Source organism: Phaenicophaeus curvirostris, chromosome Z (assembly GCF_032191515.1).
Source record: "Phaenicophaeus curvirostris isolate KB17595 chromosome Z, BPBGC_Pcur_1.0, whole genome shotgun sequence".
NCBI lineage: Eukaryota > Metazoa > Chordata > Aves > Cuculiformes > Cuculidae > Phaenicophaeus > Phaenicophaeus curvirostris.
Genome location: NC_091431.1, coordinates 74309153 through 74334299, shown reverse-complemented (window position 1 = coordinate 74334299; position 25147 = coordinate 74309153). Strand labels below are relative to the sequence as shown.

General features: G+C 40.6%; 1 protein-coding gene across 2 annotated transcripts in view; it reads left to right on the top strand.

Annotated features, from left to right (window-relative positions):
• Positions 1–25147, top strand: part of DYM (dymeclin) — a 235364-nt gene that overhangs the window by 161125 nt on the left and 49092 nt on the right. For both annotated transcript variants that reach the window (XM_069880980.1, XM_069880979.1), the window contains one exon: positions 4665–4767. In XM_069880980.1, the coding sequence (XP_069737081.1) occupies positions 4665–4767 (103 nt within the window). The remainder of the gene's footprint in view (positions 1–4664; positions 4768–25147) is intronic.

Below are 25147 nucleotides of genomic sequence, written 5' to 3'. Positions count from 1 at the left end.
ATTAAAAACACATCTTGAGAGAGTCCTGGGCAACTGTCTCTAGGTGGCCCTTCTTGGAGGAGGGGGTTTTGACCAGAAGACCTCCACAAGTCCCTTGTAATATCAACCGTTCTATGATTCCATGTGATTTACAAATGAAAGAACAGCCTAGAACTAAGGTAACCCAATTTCTACTAATTTGAGGTACTCATTCAAATAGGAATGGTTGAACTCTATGATCCGGTGGGTCTCTTCCAACCTAGTTATTCCATGATTCTATGAAACCAGTGCTTTCCTAATTCTTATAAAATCAGGAATATGGTATCTTGAGATTTGAGTCTTCCTCGCTGGTTCAGCTCATCTATGGTCTGATGATCTGCAATAGGTATCAGCTGTTATTTCATCTTGCTATTCTTCCAGCCTATTATTTTGCTTTCTAATCCATAAGCACTTCTGTGAGTGAGAGATTGACTGAGGTAGTAAGACATTTCCTTTGTTCTGAACCTAATTTGTTATTGTTATAAATTGTCCATAATGGGTGAGCTAAAAGGGCTGTCAAGTTCTGTAGCCTCTCTGACAGTCAATGGAGAAGAATGGAAGAAAGAGGTAGAGTATTATCATAGAATCACAGAATGGTTTGGGTTGAGAGTGACCTCAAAGCCCATCCAGTTCCAATCCCTGCCATGGGCAGGGACACCTCCCACTGGATCAGGGGCTCCAAGCCCCATCCAACCTGGCCTTGAACCCCTCCAGGGATGGGGCAGCCACCCCTGCTCTGGGCAACCTGGGCCAGGGCCTCCCCACCCTCATCATCTTCCTAATGTCTAAACTAAATCTTCCCCTTCCTATATTTAAAGCTCTTCCCCCTTGTTCTATCACTCCAAGCCCTTTTAAAAGGCCGCTCCCCAGCTTTCCTGGAGCCCCTTTCAGTACCAGAAGCTGTGCTAAATTTTCACCAGAGCCTTCTCTTCTCCAGGCTGAAAACTCTCTATTCCTGTCAACTTGTGCAGGCCACCCTCCGCAACCACATAGTATTTTTCAGTTTGATCTCAGCTTGATTTTTAGAGGGGCAAAAATAGAAGTGTGACTAAGACACATAAGGGAAATGTGGGAGACAGTCTTAATTTCCACCTCTGCATGAACTGGCACTTGTCTCTGTTATGTTGTTGTGGGGAGGGGAACAACCTTGTTGTTGAGCATAGTTGCCTTTTTTTAGTTGCATTATTCATGTCTTAAAAATCAAAATAAAACCCCAAAACACTGAAGATGGGACTGTCCCAAAATCAAGCATCTCCTTTAGGACACAATGTCTGTCAATCATAAAGGAATTTTTTGAGCTATATTTCATGGAAATGCCTTTTGAGGATTGTAGCTAAATCTGTTCTGATATTCTAAAAATGAAGTTGATAGTTATCGAGGTGATTTTCAGCGGTAGAGATAGAGGCATAGGAAGTGAATCACTTAATGGTGAAGTTTTACACCGTTTAAGGAGGCCATCCCACTTCCTTCAGACCTCCAAATTCTGTAGTTAATCACAGTATTTGGCCTTATTTTTTTTTTTCTGTTTTGTTGTAGTGATTCTGTGAAGCTCTTTGAGTTTGCTTTTTGGTGAAAAATCCCCACCTGTGTGTCCCTGCCCTTGTGCTCCCCTAAGAGATGGTTCTTTGAGAAGGATAAACGATTTATGAAGAAAACAATTGTTGAGCTTTTTTAAACCTGAATGCTGGTGTTCTGGGCAGTGGTCCCACAAAGAGGTGTCCCAGCATACGGGCAAAGGCGATGAGCTGTGGCAGGAAAGCAAATCTTTGAAAGGGGAAGCCCTGGTGCCAAGGACAACGTATAATAGAGCATTCCCCCCTTGCTGCTGCTTTGGAAATAGAAATCTGCCACCAAGGGCTTCCTTATGCCATAAACAAGCAGTCTAGTTAGTCACATTACACTTAATTTAAGAAAAAAAAAGGATAATATTTAAGGAAGCAAAAATAGGTTATAAAGAAATAGTCTTCTGTGCTTTTCTCCTTCTTTTTCCTAGTTCTCTCAGTTTCTGGCAGACAAAATTGCTCTTTGCTATTCCAGTTCCATGCAGAATACCAATGTATATGCATTTTCCTCTTTGTAAGCATAGAATAAATACACTTTACAAAATCCTGATCCCACATCTTTGTTTATGTTAATATTTATGTTTATATTTTTTATATTTATGTGTAAATTTCCTTTGTAGCCAAAATGCTTTATGTATTTTTGAGAGGGATCTACTTCTTGGCAATCTCTTTTCTTTCAAATTCTTCCTCTTTGTGACATTATCTGAAGCAGACAGACACCACATTTAACCTGTCCTTGCTGCACACCCCCCTGTAAGCACCACCAGGACGGTTTTAACCGATCATTCTGTCTCCACAGCACTAGATGGTGCTGATGACAGTATCTCTGAAACGTGGGCCTTTAGAAATGCCAAGGATTCAATAAGTAGCGCTGCTATTTCATGCCAAAGAGCAGTTTGAAAATCCAGATGTTTGTTAAAACAAAAATTTCAATCTGTGAATACAGACTGATTATGGAGGGGGAAAAAAAGGTGGAAACCATACTAATATATCACAGAGAGGGTACGTTTAGCTCTCGGAGCGACAGGCGAACTTTGCCAGCTCGTGTGCGGCTTCTCATCTACCAACACCTCCAAGTCCTTCTCTTCAGGGCTGCACTCTTATCTTACTTTTGTGTTACTTCTTTTTAACAGGGTACGTTCTAGTGGTTTTGACTAGCTGTGAATCAGCGGGAGATTGGCATGTGGTCCCAGGAATGACACATCTCATCAGGGATCTATTGGATAGTACAGAGATAAATACAAGATACCAGTTTTCATGATGTCAAGTATATTGTGTTAGCCTGAAACCACCAAATGTTCTCCGCGTCGCTAGCCACCACGGAGGTTTTTTAATCTTATCCCATGTTCTTTCATCAGTCGGGTTGCAATTACCACCATGCTAGCACTCATGTCCTTGTGGCGCCGGCCGTCAGGCGGCCGTGGTACTACTGACCCTGGTTTCGGTCGCTCCATCTCGAACTCATTCCTCGTGCTGGCAGACTCTGGCTGAACCCTGAGGGCGGTACAACCTAGCCAAGGGCTCCAACGTGGGTTAATTGGATGCCATCGGTGCCGCAAAGGTTGTCTTTAGAAGGCAGCTGTTAAACTTTTCCAAGAAATAGCTGACTAAAGAGGTGTTGGGGGTTGTTGTGTTGGTTTTTGAGACGTAAGATTTAGATTTGAGAACCGTAGCTAATTCCTTGTGGCCATGAGAAGTGTTGGAAAAGCCTTTTCCTGAGGCTCTTGACTAACAGCGAGGAGCAAGTGCTTACACTCTAAGGAATGCACTCCTACCACCCATGCGGGTTACAATATCAATTATGTGTTTTAAGTAAAAAATTAAGAAGACTTCTTCAAATGCTGAACATAATTTCATGAGGAAGAAAAGCTTTCCAAGCATGTGCCTCTGAGCACTGAAGCTGTCCTCCAGTTCCAAGAAATAGAAACTATCTAGAATCTAACACTGACATAGTATTTTGCTACTTATTTCTTTTTAAATGCTAAACTGGCTTTAATATTTTCTAAATACCTGGTGACCAAGAACTCTGCCTTGTCCCATCAACGAGTGTACCCGACTCCAAGAGCAGTGTGCTCAGGCAATAGTGAGTTTTGTTGGTGCTTATTTGTCAAGGCAGCCTTTTTACCCTGTGAGGACCAACAATCCTAAGACAGCCTGATGGGAGGCCTGTGTGGCTCCAAAAAGAAACCAGAAGAATGTTTTAAAACATAGTAATCCATAAAATATATGGACCTATGCCAATACAGGGGGGAGGGAAGGCGAATTGTCTGTGAAGAAAGCGATGCATGAGGTCCCCAGTGGTTTTGCAGAAGTATGTGGCTCCTTGAAGCTGTTGAACGCAAGCTGGTGGCCTTTGTCCACTGCTCCTGCTTACTTTTCATCTCACCTTCCACCACTGCACTCAAGTTACGTTGTCGTTACATCTCAGATTATACCAGCCTCTGAATGTCATTACTATGCTTTTATTTGAAGTGCATGAAAAAGATGTTTATTTCTCTGTATGTGTATGAACCTCTGGTTTCACAGTTTATATGTAAAGCTAAGGTAATGCTTTATTCCTTGGCTTAAGCTAAAATAAATTTGAAGAGAATCAATAGTAGTAAAACGCAAAAACTCAGCCTTGTACTACCCAAAGCACTGTCATATCTTTAGATTCGTCCTGCCCTAAGCAATTCGGCTATTGGAATGAATAATACACAGGGTGATTAGGGATATATTGCAATATATCGCATGAGGTACAGCACTTAAAAATTCTATTTTAGCAAACACATAGTGGTTATGAACTAAAATTGCATGTATTCCATTCCTTCTGTTACAGTTTGACTTTTAAGAATTTAACCATGAACATATGATGTTCTTCACACAATTTATTGTATAGAATATTTCTAATTCAAATTCTGCTGTTGCTTAGTCCAGATGTTAAATAAGGAAATAGATTCTGTAACCGTTGTGCATCGCATTTAAAAACTTCCTTATTCAAGTCTGTGTACGTAATAAAACATCTCTTCTAGCTTTATAGCCTATAAATATTTCAGAACATTGTAAATTTATTTTAATTTATTTTTCTTTTTTTGTCTCCTGCAGTTTGTTTTCTTTGTTGTCTAAAAAACACAATAAAGTGCTGGAGCAAGCCACGCAGACATTAAGAGGTTCCCTTGGTTCAAATGAGTCTCCGCTTCCCGATTATGTGAGTATCAAACCTCAGTGTTCTAGTACGTGCTTCAAATTAGAAGCGGTACATCCCTAAATCTGCAAAGAATGTGTGACAGCAAAGCAGCCACCGACACCAAAATACAGGAACCTGGATGAATGATGTCATGTCTGAAATGTCTGTTTGAAAAGAAACTACACTTAGAAATGGCGAAGCAAAACCGCAACTGAAACTTACTGCACCCTGGCAGCTTGAAATTCTCAAGCCATTTGTAATTCAGGTTATTTAAATGATACAGATTAAAACATCATTTTTAAGAACAGGGCTTTGGCATACCCAGTATGTTAAAATGCCCAAAAAATGAGGGAAAACATTTCCCAGTGACCCTTTAGGGGAGTTCTGCAATCGTGGGGCAAATTGTTATGTTTTGAACGCGTGGATGCACGCAGTCCTCTTCGGTTGCTGAGCCAGTACCCGCAAATAAGCAACAATTTTGCAATTTCATTGCGCGACTGGTTGGAAAATCTCTGCCTTCAGTAGAAGAAGGAGACTTCTTCCAAGGACTTGAATAATATCTTTGTACTACTGGAGTGTCTTTGCCTTGTACTCATTTGAACTCTCACTGCCATACTGTGTAAAAAAAAGTTTGATTTATTGGTTGTTCTGGAATTTTGAGGATGAAAATGTAAAAGCTATTTTATTTTCAGTGCTAACACACCATGACGTGCCTGCCTGAGACTCCAGGTATCATATTACTGTAGCATTGAGTATGAAAATACCTAAAAAGATAATTTGATATAATAGTTTAATGACTTTAATTTAATTTACTTAATCAGGTTTCTTAACCTGCATCTTTTAGTTATTATTGCTGACACGCAACGTACAAAGTAGAAGCATTTTTTTATTCGGAGACACGCGAGTTTATACAGCACATGAATCACTTGCAGGTTTTTCCTGTGTATTCTTGCTACCTGACCATGCCCTAATTCATGTGATGCTCCTTACGACGCCTGTGGTTTTAGGGCTTCTGATTCCTCTCACAGAAGTTGCTCTCTGACCTTTAATTTTTGGAACTCGAAACATGTCAGCAAAAACCACCTCCAGTTAGTTTGTGGTTAAGGAGAAGGAGATCCCACTTCTCTTTGCCTGGTAAGGGGATGCACTAGCTGGATAAAGCTCTTTCTTCTGCTTGAGCATGAACAACTGAAAGACCTTGAGACTTCAGACACCCTTGGCGAGGAATTGATGGCCCCTTCTGATGGGTTTGCTTCTTGAGCAACGGGGGCTAATGGTGCAAGGGCTTCCACAGTTGTGAGGACAGCAGTATCTTGGATGCATTGAGCATTTTTGAGGGGTCTAGGACAGCTCTCTGTGCTGACAACCCTCCATAGGGACAACTCTTAACCCTAAGTCCAATGGGTCCCCATGGAGAATTGTCCCTGTAGAGAGTTGGCTGCAGAAAGTTAGTTATCTCTTCCTGGTTTTGAGTGTTGTGATTGATAATGCTCTTTGGGCCACATTTCTCAGAGGTGATTAACCCCAGTGAAGTTCCAGGTTCCAGCTTAAGTGATTACACTGCTACACGTTTTAATTCCTCCTCTGATCTCGTAGCTATTTATTGAGCTATCCTGGGGAACTGTAGCGCTTTCAGTTGACTTCCAGCACAAAAGGAGGCTGCTTTGGTGGAGGTGATGGCTTTTTATATCTGAGATATATCATATCACATCATATTGTATATCATAGAATGCTTTGGGTTGGAAGGGACCTTTACAGGTCATCCAGTCCAATCGCCCTGCAGGAGCAGGGACACTTTCAACTTGACCATGTTACTCAAAGCCCCATCCCTAATAGGGGGACTGCAGTTGTATGTGGTATATTGTCAGAAGGAGAATATTGATCACAGAATGGTTTGGGTAGGAAAGGACCCTAAAGCCCATCTAGTTCCAACCTCCTGCCATGGGCAGGGACACCTCCCACTGGATCGGGGGCTCCAAGCCCCATCCAACCTGGCCTTGAACCCCTCCAGGGATGGGGCAGCCACAGTTTCTCTGGGCCAGGACCTCAACACTCTGTTTTATGAAAAGAGATCCTTACATTTTCTTACCTAGAGGAACAACTACCATCCCTGTGATTCAGAGGGAGAAAAATCAGCATGATGTGCACATTTGCTTGTAAAAGATCATATTTAATAAATACATACATTGATGTTAAGATCCCTTCCAACCCAAACCTTTCTGTGATTCTATCAATCTGATCCAGTGGGAGGTGTCCCTGCCCATGGCAGGGGGTTTAAACTGAATGACCTTTAAGATCCTTTCCAACCCAAACCATTCTATGATTCTATGCTATATTTGTGTAACTGTGAAGATATATATGTATATAATATTTGGGGCAGGGGGAGGTATAAGAATTTGGTGCTTGAAAAAATATTTTACAGGTCTAGGACTTCTTTTTTTACTTACTGGATGTGAACTATGCTGCAGTTAAGGAAAGGTCCAAGGTGCTCATTGTGCATAGTTATCACCTTATGGATGGAGGCAGCTGAGAAACACAGTTTATGGAGCGATGCTGGAGGATCAGACTGGAGTGCAGCCCAGAGGCTCAGGCTTTGATAGGAATGGTTGGACTCGATGATCCGGTGGGTCTCTTCCAACCTGGTTATTCTATGGTTCTATACTTCACTGTGTTTCTTCCCTTGCTGTAGAGGAGAGTAAAATCGCTGAAGTTCATTGCCTGTATTTTGAAATAAGAATGTATACTTTTATCCATGGCTGTTTTTTCCCCTAAGATTGCTCATATTCCAGCTCAATTTGAGGCACAGGCAGTTTACTACTGAAAAGCTGAGGCCGTATTTCATTTACTTCAGCATATTCTGCTTCTGAAAGCCCCTATTTGTCTTGTCTTTAAGAACAGAGAAGTATTTAGGAACTGAGATAAATTGAGTATCTCGTGTCCTGATACCCCTTCTGCCGCTGTATCCCAGCATGGAGCTAGAGAAAGGGATAAGACCGAGACTTCCTGCTCTGCCCAGGTGTATTTCTAGAGAACAGGATTCCTTAGTAGGCTTTTCTCTTCGTAGGTTTCATTCAGATCAGTAAAACACGTTTATGAAATCAATTTCTCATTGTTTAAATTATTTTTTAAATTTATTTAATTAATTTTATATTTTTCTCTAAGTGTTATGTATTCCAAATGTGAGTTTTCATGGTGCCTGTGTCACAAGGGTTAAATTATACATGACATTATTCTAAGTGTTCCTTATGGTCTTGTCTTATTTCTCAAGCTTTTCTGCTCATTTGTGAGTACTGGGCTTTGAAAACAAATTACAGTAAATACTCTGTGTTCCTTCTTAGGGCCAGGAGGAATACAGAAAGAAACAGGCAGCATCACTGTTCTTGGACTGAGCCCTGCCCATTGTGAACACCCTGTGATGAAGAGGTGCCAGGGCACAGTGTGCCTGTACCCAAACACACAAAGAGAGCTAGCAGAGATAAGATGAGATGAGCGTCTGCTCATTTCCGTGTGCTCCAGCTGTAGTAGTGTTTGTACTGCACTTTCTTTTCATTATTGTAGAAAACCGATTTTTTTATCTAATATGCAGTCAGCTGCTGATTATTGGTGGTGTTGAGAATACACTGGGATTGTCCTTTACTACATTTCTGGGTTTTTCATGAGGATCTGCTGCAGGCTGATGTCAGGTGTACCAGTAAAGCGGCAGGTAACTTGCTGTTAGGAGGAACAAGTTGGGTTCTGTATTGTTCTTGTTGAGGTTTTCTGAGCTTTAAAAAAGGGCAAGTTATTTGGTGTATTATGGTTAAACCAGTTTCCTGGTCCTTTTGAAATAAATTGTCAATGTGATGGTATGCAGGAGCAGGATGGAGAAACCAGCAAGGAATAGAGAACCACCTCTTGCCATCAAACCATCACCTCAGAGACAGGATCCCTGGTTGGACCCATCCTCATACTTCAATGTTTACTAGTTGTTTAATAATCTGAAAGGAGGTTGTGGCAAGGTGGGTGCTGCTCTCTTCTCCCAAGTAACAAAGGACAGAGCAAGAGGAAATGGCCTCAAGTTGCACCAGGGGAGGTTTAGACTGGGTATTAGGAAAAAAATTCTTCACCAAAAGAGCAGTGAAGCACTGGCAGAGGCTGCCCAGGGCAGTGGTGGAATCTCCATCCCTGAAAGGGTTCAGAAAGGGTATGTAGCACTTTGTCACATGGTTTAGCAGGCACGGAGGTGTTGGGCTGATGACTGGACTGGATGAGCTGAAACGTTTTTTCTAACCTTAATGATTCTAGGATTAAGTATTATTTTCATAGCAGCAATTACCTGTTTTGGAATACCACACTTTGGTCTAGTTGTCTTGTCTGCAAATATCTCCAGATTTAAAGAAAAGGTAAACATCCAGCTACATGTTTTTCATTGCTTTCTTGCATTCAACAAAACCACATTTTCAAAAACTTTTAACAAACAAGAAAAATGGTAATAAGATAATCTAGAATTTTGCTTCTTTGGGGTCAAAGCAAACAGAATTACTTAGGCAAACATATCAATTATTTTCTTCATAATTCTATTACAGCCTAATACAATTTGTTAAATCATAGATACTTATCAGCATATTTGGAGGCATGCTAACTTGGAAAGTAGTACATAAGACCTGTTGTTGAACATTGCTTTTCTGGGATTTCATAGTATTGTGTATGATTTTTGAACACTTCAATGCCTGTTATACTACATCTGGTGATGAGAGATTCTCCTCCTCTATTTATAGGCAGCGGAGTGGGAAGAAGAGAATGAATGTTGAATTTTGGCAAGCTTATGTCAGAAGTTCAGAATTCTGTTGCTGATGTAAGAAAAAAAAATTGCTTAATGCAAAAATTGAGGACAATAAAAATCAAATGTAGGAGTAGTTTTAGATTTAAATAGTTTTAGATTCAAAGATTTTGGCATAAATCGTTACTTGAATCTCTGTTTGGATGCGTAGCCTTTTATTTGGTTTCTAAATTTGTTTCAACAACATCTAATGCAACATGGTGACGAGGGATTTTTTGTCAGTGGGAGCCCAAACTCTTGTTTACTGGTGGTGGGCATGAAGGCTGAGTCATTAAATCAAAACTTCTTGGAACACATTTTGAGAACCACTCAACACCCAGCGTAGGGGTCACAGTTCTGAGTACTCCAGTTGCTTTGATGGAATCATATTCAGAGAAAATAGCATAGGTAAAATTGTTACTAGACACATAGAAAAAATACTAAAATTCACTTCAATTTAACATTTTTTGGATTTTTTTTTTGCCTTCCAAATTCTGGCTCTAAAAGCCTGCATTGTTCAATCCAGATGAAGCTTAAATGTGTTAGGAAAATGTCTAAAAATAGTTCCACTTAGTGCTGATATATTCAGTTATTTCAGATGTAGGATTGTCACATAACCAGAGCATCAGTGATGGAGGAATTTTGTCAGTGACAGAAACAGTGTAGTGCAATGTTAGACTTTTCATGTTTACAAATGTGCTCTAGTGAAAATATGAAGAGCCATCCCTCAACCCCCTCCCCAAAATCTGTTGTTTCTGTGATAGTCTAATGTAATAGATAGTGTAGAAATCATAAAATTACCAGGTTGGAAAAGACCCATCGGATCGTTAAGTCCAAAATAAAGGTGTTGTCAATCCAAAGGGAAAAATATGAAGAATATAAATGCGGTGGGAGATATAGATTTCTACGATACAGATATAAATATAGATCATAGAATCATGGGATGGTTTGGGTTGGAAGGGACCTTAAAGCCCATCCAGTTCCACCCCCCTGCCATGGGCAGGGACACCTCCCACTGGATCAGGGGCTCCAAGCCCCATCCAACCTGGCCTTGAACCCCTCCAGGGATGGGGCAGCCACCACTGCTCTGGGCAACCTGGGCCAGGGCCTCCCCACCCTCATCATGAAGAATTTCTTCCTTATGTCTGATCTAAATCCTCCTAGATATAGATATAGGTATAGATATAGATATAGATATAGATATAGATATAGATGTAGATGTAGATGTAGATGTAGATGTAGATGTAGATATAGATATAGTTTGCTGTAGCGAAGCCTGGTGGTACTGGGAGAGATCCCGATCAGAGATGATTTTCCTCCTGGCTCCTTACCAGTCCAGTTAAATCTACCTGCTGTGCGGAGCTGATGTTACATGGAGGCTTTGAATTCTGTGAACGCCAGTGAGTTTTTCTTTCGTCTGAATAACAAGAATTAAACTTTGCTTCTTTTTCCTTCTCATTCTCAGTTTGTGCTCCATAATGGGCTAAATGAAGCCGAATATTTAAGTTCTTCTTTGATTTGTCCTTGATTTATACGATAAATAGAAAGCAGCTGTCTCTTTAAGCATCTAATTCTTGAAACTCCTAGGCCCCTCAAGCGTCATCTGGAAATAATGTAGCTTGTAAAGCAAACCTAAGAAGAAAAAGCAATGTTTGTTTTATGTGGGATCAATGACTTCAGTTGGGGTCCTTCTAATTCGGCCATTACGAGGGTTATTGAAAAGCACTATTGCAAAAGTGGTTTCAACAGAAGGATTTTTTTTTTTTTTTGGAACTTGTATCGTGTTATTACAGTTGATAACGGTCAAAGCTGTGAGTACTTCGCAAATAGACCTTCATTATAGTTTCTGCAATAGAGAACCAACCTAATCTCCCTCCTGTACGTAAATAGATGTTAAAAGGTTCCCCTATTCCGTTTACTCCCTAGGAAGAAATTGTCTTTTGTAACTAAGGACTCCTTGTTTATCTTAGAAATCTGGGATTGCTAAAGAGTAGGTAAAATAAGGTCTATGAACCTTTAAATATAATGAAACAAATCTAAAATCTGTAAATTTTCTGGATTCAGTTACATTACAGTGGATGAAAGACGATAGTGCTATAGTCCAAAAGTCTGAAGTCAGCTTTATTTTCAGCATATGCAGTTTAGTCATGGCTCTGCTAAAGAACTAGAGCAAAGTTAATGTTCTAGAAATCCTTAATATTAGCAGCTGTAGACTAAAATCTTTTGTCTGTCACTTTTGGCTACTACTATATTGTCATATAAACTCTATTCTGTCCCTGTTGTGGCGCTACCAGAGCTCTTTCATGTAATAGTTTGGTCTTTCACTTAAAGTTGTGGGACCTTGTGATACAGACACTTTTCTATGAAGGATGCTGTGCAAAACAAGTTAATTGTTTTAGACTATCCAGAATTTATCAAACAGCTATTTCATTTTCTTATCAATGTGAAAAATATTTGAACTGTAGATAAATGTTGTGATGTTTTGGGGTCCTGCAATACGTCCTATGCTTACGTATCTCATATTACATTAAATATGCTGCAGCTCTATCTGGTTTTTGTTTTATTATCTAAATAAAGGGGTTTGTTATCTAAATATAGGTTTAATGCAGAACTCTGCCACCAGACAAAAGTGTTTTCCTATAAATGTGTGCTGTTGTGGAGAAATACAAAGTCTTAGCTACGATCATCTGATGACCCTAGTAATGATGCAGAAATGAAATTAAACCCACTTCCAAATAAGCTGGGCAGCCGTATTAGGGTTAGTATGATGCAATTAACATTGTTCAGCTGGTAGTGTGTAAAAATAACGCTTAGTGGTAACTGCTGCGAATGTACAAAATGTGTATTACTTGTTTAGCTGTAGATTTGAATGCACCATTGGCAGAATGGGAAATCTAGCCAATTAAATTAAGACTCCTAACTGAGATATGTCTGTATTTGACAAATATTAGGGGGCTGAAAAAAGCTAGGGTAGTTTATTTTATCATAATGTTGGGTACGAAACTTATAAATCACCTGCTTTCTACCAAAAGCGCTGTTTAGGTCTGCTCAGTCCTCTTTTTGTCTATATTGTCTTCCATTTTCATGTGTCACTAAGCAACTTGGTAAGATTTTTTATTGCATTGATGATAGTCTAAAAAACTTCATTTTTGCTGTGAATTTTAAGTCCTTTTATTGTCTACTGTAACAAACTTAAAATACAATTATATATTAGCATGTTGTTTGCTGAAGATAGTATATGGTAAACGAGTACCATATTTTAAAGGGTTTGTGTGGTATGTAGATTGCAGCAATTTAAATTGCATTTAATAGGAACATCATCTTGGTTTGCACTAAGTAGCCTTTTTCGATTACTCTGAGTTGATGGCTCCTGAGGAGAAGTGACGTTTTCAATATCAGGTTATTCTTGGGTATGCCTGTCTCCACTCCAGTGTTGAGCCAGAGGCCTATAAATACCTTTTCTAAATATTAGTCATGCCCTCCTTCAGATTAATTATATTTTAGTTCAAGGAATATTACTCCTACCTAATCCCCCTATTTTTATATCATAAAAAAATAGCAGGTTTAGAATAGACTGAAATAACCAACCTAACCCAAATGTACAGCGAGCTTTTATATTGAGTGATAGCAAAATTTTGCAGTTCTGTCTGAATTCTTGATCAGTTCTTTTCTTGAAATGAATTGGAAACTTTCCTGAGAAAATGCTGCATAAATTATGCTTAAGCAGAAAGAGCTGTCCTAAAATTCTATTATAGAGATGTTGATAAAGTCCAGTCTAGATAAGCTTCCATATATTATCCTGAAGAAATAATAGGTATTTGCAGTTGGTCTTTGATAACAGGCTTGGGGTTTAAGGGGTTTTGGGCAAAAATATTGAAGAACATGAAGGAGAGTGAGTTAGAGTCCAGAGGAGGCCACGAAGATGATCCGAGGGCTGGAGCTCCTCCCATACAAGGACAGGCTGAGAGACTTGGGGTTCTTCAGCCTGGAGAAGAGAAGGCTCCGGGAAGACCTTAGAGCAGCTTCTAGTGCTGAAAGGGGCTCCAGGAAAGCTGGGGAGGGGCTCTGGCTCAGGGAGAGCAGGGACAGGACAAGGGGGAGTGGTTCAAAGCTGAAAGAAGGGAGATTGAGATGAGATCTTAGGAAGAAATGTTTTCCTGTGAGGGTAGGGAAGCCCTGGCCCAGATTGCCCCATCCCTAGAGGTGTTCGAGGCCACGTTGGATGGGGCTTGGAGCCCCTGATCCAGTGGGAGGTGTCCCTGCCCATGGCAGGGGTGGGACTGGATGGGCTTTGAGGGCCCTTCCAACCCAAACCATTCCATGATTCTATGTTCCTTCAAAAGATGTTCTTCCATCATTCAGGAGTTCCACAAAAGTCTCATTGATCTCTGGTAATTGTTTTACATAGATTTCATTAAGCCTTATTTGACTTAGAAATTCTCACTATTTGGGAGAATAAGGACAAAAATGGCTGTCTTTTTTTTTAAAAAAAAAAGGAATATTTAATGTTGCAGCAGCATCTTATGATCATCTGATTGAAAACCTTTTGTTCTTCAGATCTGTGAGACATGAGAAAAAAATGTGAAGGAGTGGGAAGAACTTCTGACATGAGCAATACAAACACCTACCAAAGTCTTTTAAAAAGCTGATTATTTTGATTGTTACACACATTTGAAGAAAGCCAAACATGAGCATCGTCTATTTGTACTTATTTTCCTCGTTTAATAGCTACATAAGCTTAGGGCTTTGACATTATTTTGCAGCAAAGTGTAACAATGATGGCATTTGTTTGTGGTTTTGTACTCGAAAGACATGTTTTGGATAAGCCCAATTAAACAAGAGAAGATGATGAAGCTAAAGAAATTGTTAAAGCTTGTTTTATAAATGGATGAGCACTCTCTTGGGGTCCCTTCACACCTCCCCAAATGAACCACAGAATTTATGCACTGATTTTTCTACTGTGCATCTACTTGTGTTGCCTTGGAGAGAGCTAGCAGCCTGCTGCAATGATTTTAGAAGGGCTTGAGTTGTGATACAGCATAAGCAGCAGATAGAATATATGATACATTAAGAGTAAGACTTCACAAGCCTCTCTGTAAATACTGTTTATTACTGCCTTCTAAGCCAGCATCATCTCAACTCAGACTAATGACAAGATTTGAAGTGCTTGGATGAAAAAAGTAACAGTAACTGATCTTCCAAAGCATCTTCCTTGCCTGATTTGGTCTTTGGATGCTTTTCCTATTGCCTCCTTCATATGAGTGGGCTGTTCAGAGCTTTTCAGGATAAGTTGATTGCTCTGGTTGGTTGGGTTTTGTCAAACCTCCATAGACAAACACAAAAACACAGTGCAGAAGCTCTCCAAAGAGCAGGATTTATTTTTGTAACTGCCATGTATTTCAACAATGTAGTAAAAACAAACTTTTAGTGTTCCTAGAGCAAGGTTTTGGTTGAAAAATGTAGTGCTTAAAAAACAGAAGTATTTTACCATATGTTATAAACATCTCAGTAATTCCATTTTTAAACATGCAGCCATATAAAGTAAAGGAAATGGATGCAGAAGGAAGTCTGTTCAGACCCGTTTTAGCCTGTTTGGTACTAAATACTTAATTGGAATTGGAATTTTTTTATGCTGCTTCTTCTACATGAGATATTGCTGAAGCAGGAGAACTTTTTGAGGTTGCATGTTCTATTTCCAACTTCTTATCTCCGTATTTTACAGGGATTTACAGACTAATGAGTGAGGTTTTGGAACTCTCTTAGTCGTTTAAAGCAAGTCAGTCCATTTATATCAAAAGGTAGTAAATAGTTATTAAAAAATAGCATAACAGAGATCTTCAGATTCTTTCATATGAGTTGTCTAAGATTTGGAATTACAAAGACAGCCAGAGAAAATGAGAGAAATGAGTGTAAATCAAGGCTTTGTGATTTTGGAAACTATTATAAGAGGAACATAGTGTGTGCCTCAGACTGTGGATGAAATAGTGCATGAAGTTGTTCACCTGTCAAATTTCTGCTCAAATCTTTCTGAACTAAAACATGAAGTAGTTAAAATAGGACCAGTTTTTACCTGTACAGAGTCAGTTTTGTTCCAGTTGTGTCCAAGTTACAGAAGGACAGTCTCATCAACATATAATTTGTCTTCTTGGGGAGGTATCATCCCCCTGAAGAACACATCGCACAGTCTCGCTGAGGGCAATTCTTGTGCTAATGGCTGTTGTTAAATATTACCTATAATGTCATGCCACTGCTCTTAATTGACAGCGTGGGTGGCCAAGGGACTGAATGATGGGATGCAGGAAAGGAGAATATTTTAGAGCGAATGACTCAAAAAAGATTGAAAGACAGTCTTGATGTGAAATAAAAAAAGCTTTGGAGAAAAAAAAGAATTGATAGAGGCAGAAATTCAAAATCAAAACTACCCTGCCAGGGCTGGTTCCTCTCCTGCTGCTCATAAGAAGTATCACATGTAAAATAAGCCACTTATGAAAACTGATTTCCTCATCCCCTGGCCTGAAAAGTAGTAAGAAGTTAAAGAAGTGTAGAAAAGAAACTATTAATTTTGTTTATCCCTATTGATAGTGGTGGAATCTTGTTCTCTGTGAAATAACTTTGTGGGAAACCTGTCAAAACGCAGTGTACTTAGAAAAAACGAAAATTGGGAAGACGCTCTTTTTTTCATGTTTATTGAATTCTATAAAGTCACACTAATGTTTTCACAGGCATAACCGGAAAGATAAACTGCTATTTTTCTTTCATCTAACCAGCAATTTCTCTTAAGTTATTCACTTCTTTGTAGTTTAAGAACTACTTGAGGTAGAGGACTACATTGCACGTTTCACACAGTAAATCAGTTTCTTCTACAAAACCGGTTAATTACAGGAATGATAACCCAGAACTTGGACAAAAATTGTTAGTTCTTAACTTGCTTTAAGTTAGGTACAAGCAGGGTGGTTAAAGAATGTGTGTAATGATAGTAATGTGAACTTCTAATTAAATTGTGTTTTAACACATGCACATTGGGGTAAAGGGAAGCCTGTGTTTTCAGTCTGACGTCCAGCTTTTGAGGGTTTAACCGTGCAGCTTTAATTTTAAAGCAGCAGCTGGGGGCTTTTGGAATAACACGTAAATAAGGACTTCTTTTCCTTTATTTATGCAAACACTAGGTTTTGTGATATATTTCAGAAGGGAAAGAAATAAAAGAAAAAAAGCAAAATGCAAAAAGCTGATAGTTATACTCCATGTCTGTTTTCCAATCAGTGAACTACTCAACTAAAGCCTTTTCAGGGAAGTGTCTTTTAAAACATTCATAAAGAGAAAAGACTCTTGATATATTGCTGTTACTTAGTCCTGCTGTATTTCCATCCCCAGCACTGTTGGGAGATGTCTGTGATCGCCTGCACTGCTCTGAAACAAAGTTGAGACGAGCAAGATATTTTTTTTTATTGCCCTTCAGATACGTTACTGGAATGTGGTGGAGGCTTTCCAGAGCTGCTCTTGTACATATTTAGACTTGAGCCCAAGCTGAGTGAGCTGTGACCTGCTACTGAAATATATGACATCTTTTTCAAAGACGCTGTGTTCTGCTGCATTTTTCTTGATATCAAGCTGGTACAGACCGTACAGAGGCCATTCCATTCCAGCTTTTGTGTGTACGCTAAGCCAAACACTTAACCTTATAGAAACTTTTTACTACAAACAGAAAAAAACCATCCTATTCTAGAGAAAAGAAGGTGAATTGTAGCATTGCAGGTTAGCTATAAGTTTTTCGTCGCAATAGGAATTAAAATATGAAGTGTGTCTCTTTCCTTCAGCTAAACTGAAAATGGAATGGATGTTGCAGTTCTTAAAGGGAGGCCTTTTAGCCACTCACCAGCAACAACACAGAGAAAAAAAAATAAGCAAATAATAACAAGTTTTTCCATTTCCGTACTAAGTTTTTAGATTTTGATAAATTGAGACGATAGGAAGAGTCAGGTCACATTCCTGCAGAAAGAATTTTCTAAACTGTAGAATTACTTTTCGACAGTACATTACCCATCTTACCTTGTGGAAGACTCTGTTAAGTAGAATTCATTAGAAAGCTTAGCTTAACTTATAGACAAACAATCACATTGCTTACCGGACTTCGGCGAGGAAAAGTTGACTGTCTCCAGAATGGATGTACAACTGACACAAGTGCTTCTCTGTCTTTCAAAAACAGCAATCTCTCATCTAGTCTGTGTCTGCATCTGCTGCACTGTGTAAGCCGGGCTACACAAAATTAAGTTTTGTCCCAAAATAGATGAGACTTCATAAATATTTCAGGAAACCTTATTTAGTCGAACAATTCAGTTTTTGCATATTCCTATTAATAATGTTTTGCTTCAGCATTTGAGAAGATGTCATCTGTTGCTTACACTTCGTTTTGGAACAGCTACCTGTGTACATAGACTTACAGAATTATTTTCTGTGAGTTTGGAGTTTTCCAAATCTCAGCTAAAGGTTCATTTTTCAGAATTTTCAGGCTACCGCTGCTTGTACTCCCAGACCATTTGGCAGGAAACAAAGCAGTGGTCATCAGCTTCTGTGTTTATCAGAGTTGATGCTGTGTCCAGGGGAATGCACTTGAAAAATAAGATGGAATGTAGTAAAAACAACATTTAATCTAAAAGTCACTCCATTTATTTGGCTTGCCTGCTGTCTGCTCTCAAAAGGCTGCTTCCCATTTCCTGCACTATTTGCACTGTATTCAAAATTTGTGAACAATTCTTGAAATTTGGCTACGGAGGATTTTTAGGACCATCTTAATATGGTAAACGATACTGTTACTGGCAGTGAACAGTTTAGAAGAGATGGTAAGGTAAGAGGAAACCTAGGGCTCACTGCTGGGTCTAGTTCTGTTCAATATCTTTATCGATGATCTGGATGAGGGGATTGAAGGTACTCTTAGTAAGTTTGCGGATGACACTAAGCTGGGCACGAGTCTTGATCTGCTGGAGGGTAGGGAGGCTCTGCAGAGGGACCTGAACAGGGTGGACTGATGAGCTGAGACCAACGGGGTGAGGTTCAACAAGGCCAAGTGCCAGGTCCTGCACTTGGGACACAACAACCCTGAGCAGCTCCAGGCTTGGGGAAGAGTGGCTGGAAACTGCCTGGAGGAGAGGGACCTGGGGGTGTTGGTTGACAGCGACTGAACATGAGCCAGCAGTGGCCCAGGGGGCCAAGAAGGGCAATGGCGTCTTGGCTTGGATCAGAAACAGCGAGGCCAGCAGGTCCAGGGAAGTAGTTGTACCCCTGGACTCAGCACTGGTGAGGCTGCACCTTAAATCCTGGGTTCAGTTTTGGGCCCTTCACTCCAAGAAGGACATTGAGGTGCCAGAGCGCATACAGAGAAGGGAACAGAGCTGTTGAAGGGGCTGGAGAACAAGGGTTGTGAGGAGCAGCTGAGGGACCTGAGGCTGTTTAGCCTTGAGGTTAGGAGGCTGAGGGTGTGTCCCCTCATCACTGTGTCCAGTTCCCTGAAAGGAGGTTTTGGGGAGATGGGTGTTGGTCTCTTCTCCCAAGCGATGGGTGATAGGATGAGAGGGAATGGCTGCAAGCCACACCAGGGCAGCTTCAAATTAGACATTAGGAAAAACTTCACTAAAAGGGTTCTTAAGCACTGGCAGACACTGGTGGTGGAGTCCCCATCCCTGGAGGGATTTAAAAGACAGGTTGATAAAGCACTTAGTGATATGATTTAGTAGTGGACAGGTATGGTTGGACTTTATGATCTCAAATTTCTTTTCCAACCTAGGGACTCTATGATTCTATGAAAAAGACATTCTTATTCTTGTACTTTGTTATATTTTAAAAGGGCTTACCTCTAGATCCTCTAGACTGCAAGCCACTTCAAAGTTCAATAATGCAGCTTTTCCTTTTAATATGATAGGTTTTGTGACATCTTTGTTGATCTATCCCCGTTAATTTTCAAAATATTTAAAAATACTGCAAGAATTAGTATAGTATGAATGCCAGCTCATCAAGAATTGTGTTTCTGAATTACTTTTCTAGCCATGCTGCTATATCTTAATATATCATAAGAAATAAAAGCAGTCTCCATGATTTATCTTCAGCTCTAGGTTAAAATGATGGCTGTAAAGTAGTATATCCCTCTGGACTTGGCACTGGTGAGACCGCTCCTCGAATCCTGGGGTCAGTTCTGGGCCCCTCACCTCAAGAAGGATGTTGAGGGGCTGGAGCGAGTCCAGAGAAGAGCAACAAAGCTGGTGTAAGGGCTGGAGAACAGGCCTTATGAGGAACGGCTGAGAGAGCTGGGGGTGTTTAGCCTGGAGAAGAGGAGGCTGAGGGGAGACCTCATTGCTCTCTACAACTACCTGAAAGGAGGTTGTGGAGAGGAGGGAGCTGGGCTCTTCTCCCAAGGGACAGGGGACAGGACCAGAGGGAATGGCCTCAAGCTCTGCCAGGGGAGGTTTAGGCTGGACATTAGGAAAAAATTCTTTACAGAAAGGGTCATTGGTCCCTGGCAGAGGCTGCCCAGGGAGGGGGTTGATTCACCTTCCCTGGAGGTGTTTAAGGGACGGGTGGACGAGGTGCTGAGGGACATGGTTTAGTGTTTGATGGGAATGGTTGGACTCGATGATCCGGTGGGTCTCTTCCAACCTGGTGATTCTATGATTCTATGATATTCTTGCTCACAACAGTTTGAGAATCCCGCATTATAGTCCCTTATCGAGTGTCTGTAGTCTGGGACCTGATGATTTTCAATCATGCACTGCTAGTATTTAAAGGAACTACAATATGCAAAGAATACTGCGCCACCATCACAAGTTTTCTCAGTACACCCTGTCAGATTCTGTATGAACGGCAATGGGTTAAATCAACTTATTTTATTATTTTTATTTTTGAACATGGCTGATATTGACAGAAGTCAAGTCTACAGCTTTTTTTCTGTTTTATGGTATTTTTCTATTAATGTCTTGCTCAACTCAGTTTACCTTTTCCGTGTTTTTTCTTGTTTGAGCAGGGCAGGTGTCTACACTGCTGAGCCACGGGAGGAATTCTGGGTCCCTTGTCTCCTTTACATTCCCCAACTGGTACTGATGCAAAATGTCTGCTCTGCTAACTCCTCCTTGCTTTCTTATGCCTCCCACAGAAACTTCCATAGCAATTTTCACCCTCGGGGCAAGAACTTTCTGGCTGCTGGTTGTGTGAAGAGTAGCACTGACTTTTCCCAATGACATCCTGAAAGCTGGGGAGAAGCCCTTAAGCAGGAGTGCAGGCGTAGGAATGGTTTTAAGCTGAAAGAGGGGAGATTGAGATGAGATCTTAGGAATAAATGGTTTCCTGTGAGGGTGGGGAGGCCCTGGCCGAGGGATGCCCCATCCCTGTAGGTGTTCCAGGCCAGGTTGGATGGGGCTTGGAGCCCCTGATCTAGTGGAAGGTGTCCTTTCCCATGACAGGGTGCTGGAACTGGATGGGCTTTAAGGTATCTTCCAGCCCAAACCGTTCCATGATTCTATGATATGAGTAGGAGCAGGAGATCTGCTTGCATAGTATGGAAATTATGGAAACTAGATGCAGCCTGTCTTGATTATTGAGGATTTGGTTTCCACAGTCTCAGTTGTGATGTTTCTTCTCTTAAGTTGGGTCGAAATTATTCAGAGTGGTATAGCCATCATAGTTCCAAGGCAATATTGGTTTTTAAGTGTCATAGCAAAGATGCTGAACAATGAGATTTAATCAGTGAGGAACCAGTGGACAACTTATAAATTCAGCCTCTGTGCAGTCAACAGCTTTAATGAGGGATATGTATTTATTCAGTTAGTTTTGATACTTTCTTGATTAAAATTCCTTAGGCACTGAAGACAGGTCTGCAAAATCTGTGGTGCTGAGTGATTTTCTTGAATGACAGCAGTTCATTCATTGGAAACATGCTCTTAAATATGTATATATATTTTGCAATGAATGTCATAGTTATTACTGCCAAATATAATACCAAGGCTGAAGAAAATAGTTGATAATATAGTCAGAGATGATGCTGGGGCTGTTAAGAAAGTGGTGGATACATTACATTCCTAGAACTGTGGAGAAAAGTCTGGGAGGTGTGAAGGGAAAATGTGAAGAAAACTGTTTGGTTTAAATCACTAATTGGTCTTTTTCCTGTCTTTTTGCAAGATTTAATGTTTTTTCCATCTTATTCTCCATGATAGAAATCAGGGCTTGTATACTCCAGTTAAACATCACATAGGATAAAAAGGATAAGAACTCATTCCAAACAAGCAGTAAAGATATCATCAGGGTTCTTAAATCTGAACTTAAGTACATACTAAAACAAAAACAGGAGCGTCTATGTTAGCAGCCATCCCCTCCTGCAAAATGGTTAAGCTTGTGCCTTTATTGAGGACCACTTTCTTCAAAGAGCTGATGTCTTTAAGGAATAAACTTCTAGGTCTAGGGATTTCATTAAGTAGCATTTACATATTTAATGCGAAAATGTGAAACTTTATGAGTGTTATGTAATACCTGCCATGCAACTAAAAAAAAAAGGGGGAATTAGGAAGTGTCGTTCAGTTCACGTAGCAGTAATTACTCCGTAAGAGCTCCAAACAGTTTTGCTGGTGACATTTTAGAGCTGAGCTGCGCGTGTAGTGCAGGAGTTAGAAAGTTTCACTCTTTAAAGTCCTTGAACTCTACGCAAGGTAGGCAGGTTCTGTTAATTAAAGCCTGTATCATGATGATCTATTTACCTTTGTATGGTGGAGCTGGGGTTGCATATGGAACTTGTCCTTTCCTGTTCTACCAGTCAAACTAAACAAATTCTTCCCATACCTCAAGGGAATACTGCTTAGTTTAAAGGAGAAATGGAGGATTCTCCACTTCCTTTCAACAGCAATAAATCCTTATTATTATTTCAGGCATGATTTGACAAAAATACAAATTCACAGTTTTAACTTTAATTTTCTGAGTATGAACATTGTCATTTTCCCAGCAGCAATAGCTTCCCAGGTTTTGTGGGACCTTAGAAAATGATTGGGTTTAGTTCTACTAAATACTATTTGCATTTCATTGTCATGATTGTACGTTGTATGAAAATACTATGTTCTTGCTTGAATAATGTTGGGAATCTCGAGTTCTTGTGTTGTCAGTGGTGGATTCTCTGTCTGGAGACCATGAGGTATTTCAGCTACTGTGGTGTTTCCCCTTATGCTGGAGCCCCTTGATTAGCTTAGACCAGCCTTTGAAGCTTGACCTTGACTTAGATGCCTTCCGTAGTAATATACTTTTTCTAAGCTAGTTGGGGTGAAAATCATTTGATTTGCAACCCCTCCTGCCATGGGCAGGGACACCTCCCACTGGATCAGATTGCTCCAAGCCCCATCCAACCTGGTCTGGAACACCTCCAGGGTTGGGGCAGCCACCACTGCTCTGGGCAACCTGAGCCAGCACCTCCCTACCCTCACGGGAAACCATTTCTTCCTAAGATCTCATCTCAATCTCCCTTCATTCAGCTTTGAACCATTCCCTCTCATCTTGTCCCTTCAGTCTCTGATCAAGAGTCCCTCCCCAGCTTTCTTGAAGCCTCTTTCAGCACTGGAGGCCTCTCCAAAGTCTCCCTGGAGCCTTCTCCTCTCCAGGCTGAACAACGCCAACTCTCTCAGCCTGTCCTTGCATGGCAGGTGCTCCAGCTCTCAGATCATCTTCATGGCCTCCTCTGGATTTGCTCTAACATATCCATGTCCTTTCTATTCTGAGGACTTCAAGACTGGACACAGGGCTCCAGGTTAGGTCTCATGAGACCAGAGTAGGGTGGGAGAATTAGGAGTAGGTTGGCTGAACAATAAACATAGTATGGTGAAGTTGTATGAGAAGTATCAATATAAGAACTGCACCTTCACTCCAGTAAATCCATGTCTTTGGAAACAGCTTTATCTTTTCTAGGTCAATGGCTACTGACGTCAAACCCTGTGGCTAGTGAGTCTTCAGAGGATCAAAGCAGTTGGACACCTTGGGAGGTGTCATTTGGCTGGTTTTTCCTTGGAGCAGGCTGCTCCCAGGCTGTTTTCCCTGGGACAGGGCACACCACCAGAGTATTTCCTCTAGTGTACCCTTGTCGCTGTCTATCCTGGAGGTTTGTGTTGTGGTACAGGCTGAAAATGTTGTATTTCTCTTGGGAAATGTTGCATTACCACATGGTCTGTCTTGGCAAGATAGCAAAAGGGTGCTGAAAATCCTCTCTATTAGCTTACCCAGTTATTCGGGAGGGCAACGATGGGGAGTGTCAGGATAGTGGTTTTGTTTAGTGAAGTGTCAGGCCACAAACTTTGCTCCCAGTGTGAGAGCCCTGCTTGCATTTCTATGCAGTGATCAGAGATGCCAGAGTTAGTTTTGGGGGTTGTATTCACCATAAGCCCTGCAGTTTTTCACTTAATTGAACATGATGGCCAAAAATTATCTGAGTTTGACATAAACCAGCCAGAGAGTGTATGCCAGTAAAATAGACAAAGATAAGACTTCTGTCACCAAAGGCTTGGCTTTGAAGTTCATTTGTACATTAATTGTAAGAGCAGCTTTCTTTTCGCTTCCTTCTTTCCCCTCCGCTCTTCCAGTCCTTTGGCAGAGCAAGTTTATTTTGTTGAAGGTTTTATTTTCTGCTGAAAATGCAGGAAATTCAGACAGCTCTCTTGGAAGCTCCCCAAAGCTAATACAAACAAGATACATATGCTTCTCTTAAAGTAACTAAAAATAAAGTAAATTATTTGGGACTATTAAACTGTAGAAATTCCCTTGTAAAGAGGAAGAGGAAGTTTACATCGTTGTAATCGTGGATGCTGTTAAATTATGTTATCAAGGTGAAACTCCCTGGAGTGTCAACTTGTCTATTCCATAGAAAAGACAACATCACCCAGCAGTTTATAATAGTTGCATTACAGGCAGGCGTGGAAGAGCTTAACTACTGAACGTCCAAAGCTGTAATGGTTTGAAGTATTCCTTAGCATTTATAAAGCTAGCTGAAAAAAAACGTAATGGAAAATGAACTGAAGCTGTCCCTTCATCTAGACTTTTTGTGGATGCAGCTGGTGGATCAGGAACAGTTTACCTTATTTTCCCTCCTTGTTTCTCCATGGTAAAAAGTGAAATGGCAGGAGATGTCTGTTTGGGGTTAATTTGGCATTTTTAGTCGTATGTATGTACGTGTGTCCTTTTGTTTTCTGTTGCTAACAGAATTGCCTTTAAAGCCATTTATGTGTCATGAAGGAAGCAGTTGTTTATGATTACAAGTTTTTATGGTTTACGTTTGCAAATTATTTTGAGGGGGGAATCTCACTGAAAATACTACACATGAAGAATTCTAGCAAGGCATCATGGATAAAGGCTTAGAAAGAAGAAAAGCTATAATTAACGTGGCTTGTGCAATCTTCACCCTCACTTTTCCTCTGTCTATGCCCTCATCTGCCTCAGATTTGAGGGATGGGTGGTCCCCACTACAGGGATGCAGCAACACAAACGTGAGGCAGCCCTGCCTGGTATGCAGGTTGCTGCTTGCTGTGCCTTCTTCTGAATCTTCCTCCCTGGCTAGGAGAGAAGGACTGGATTTGCAGAGAGTCAAAGGGAGCAAAT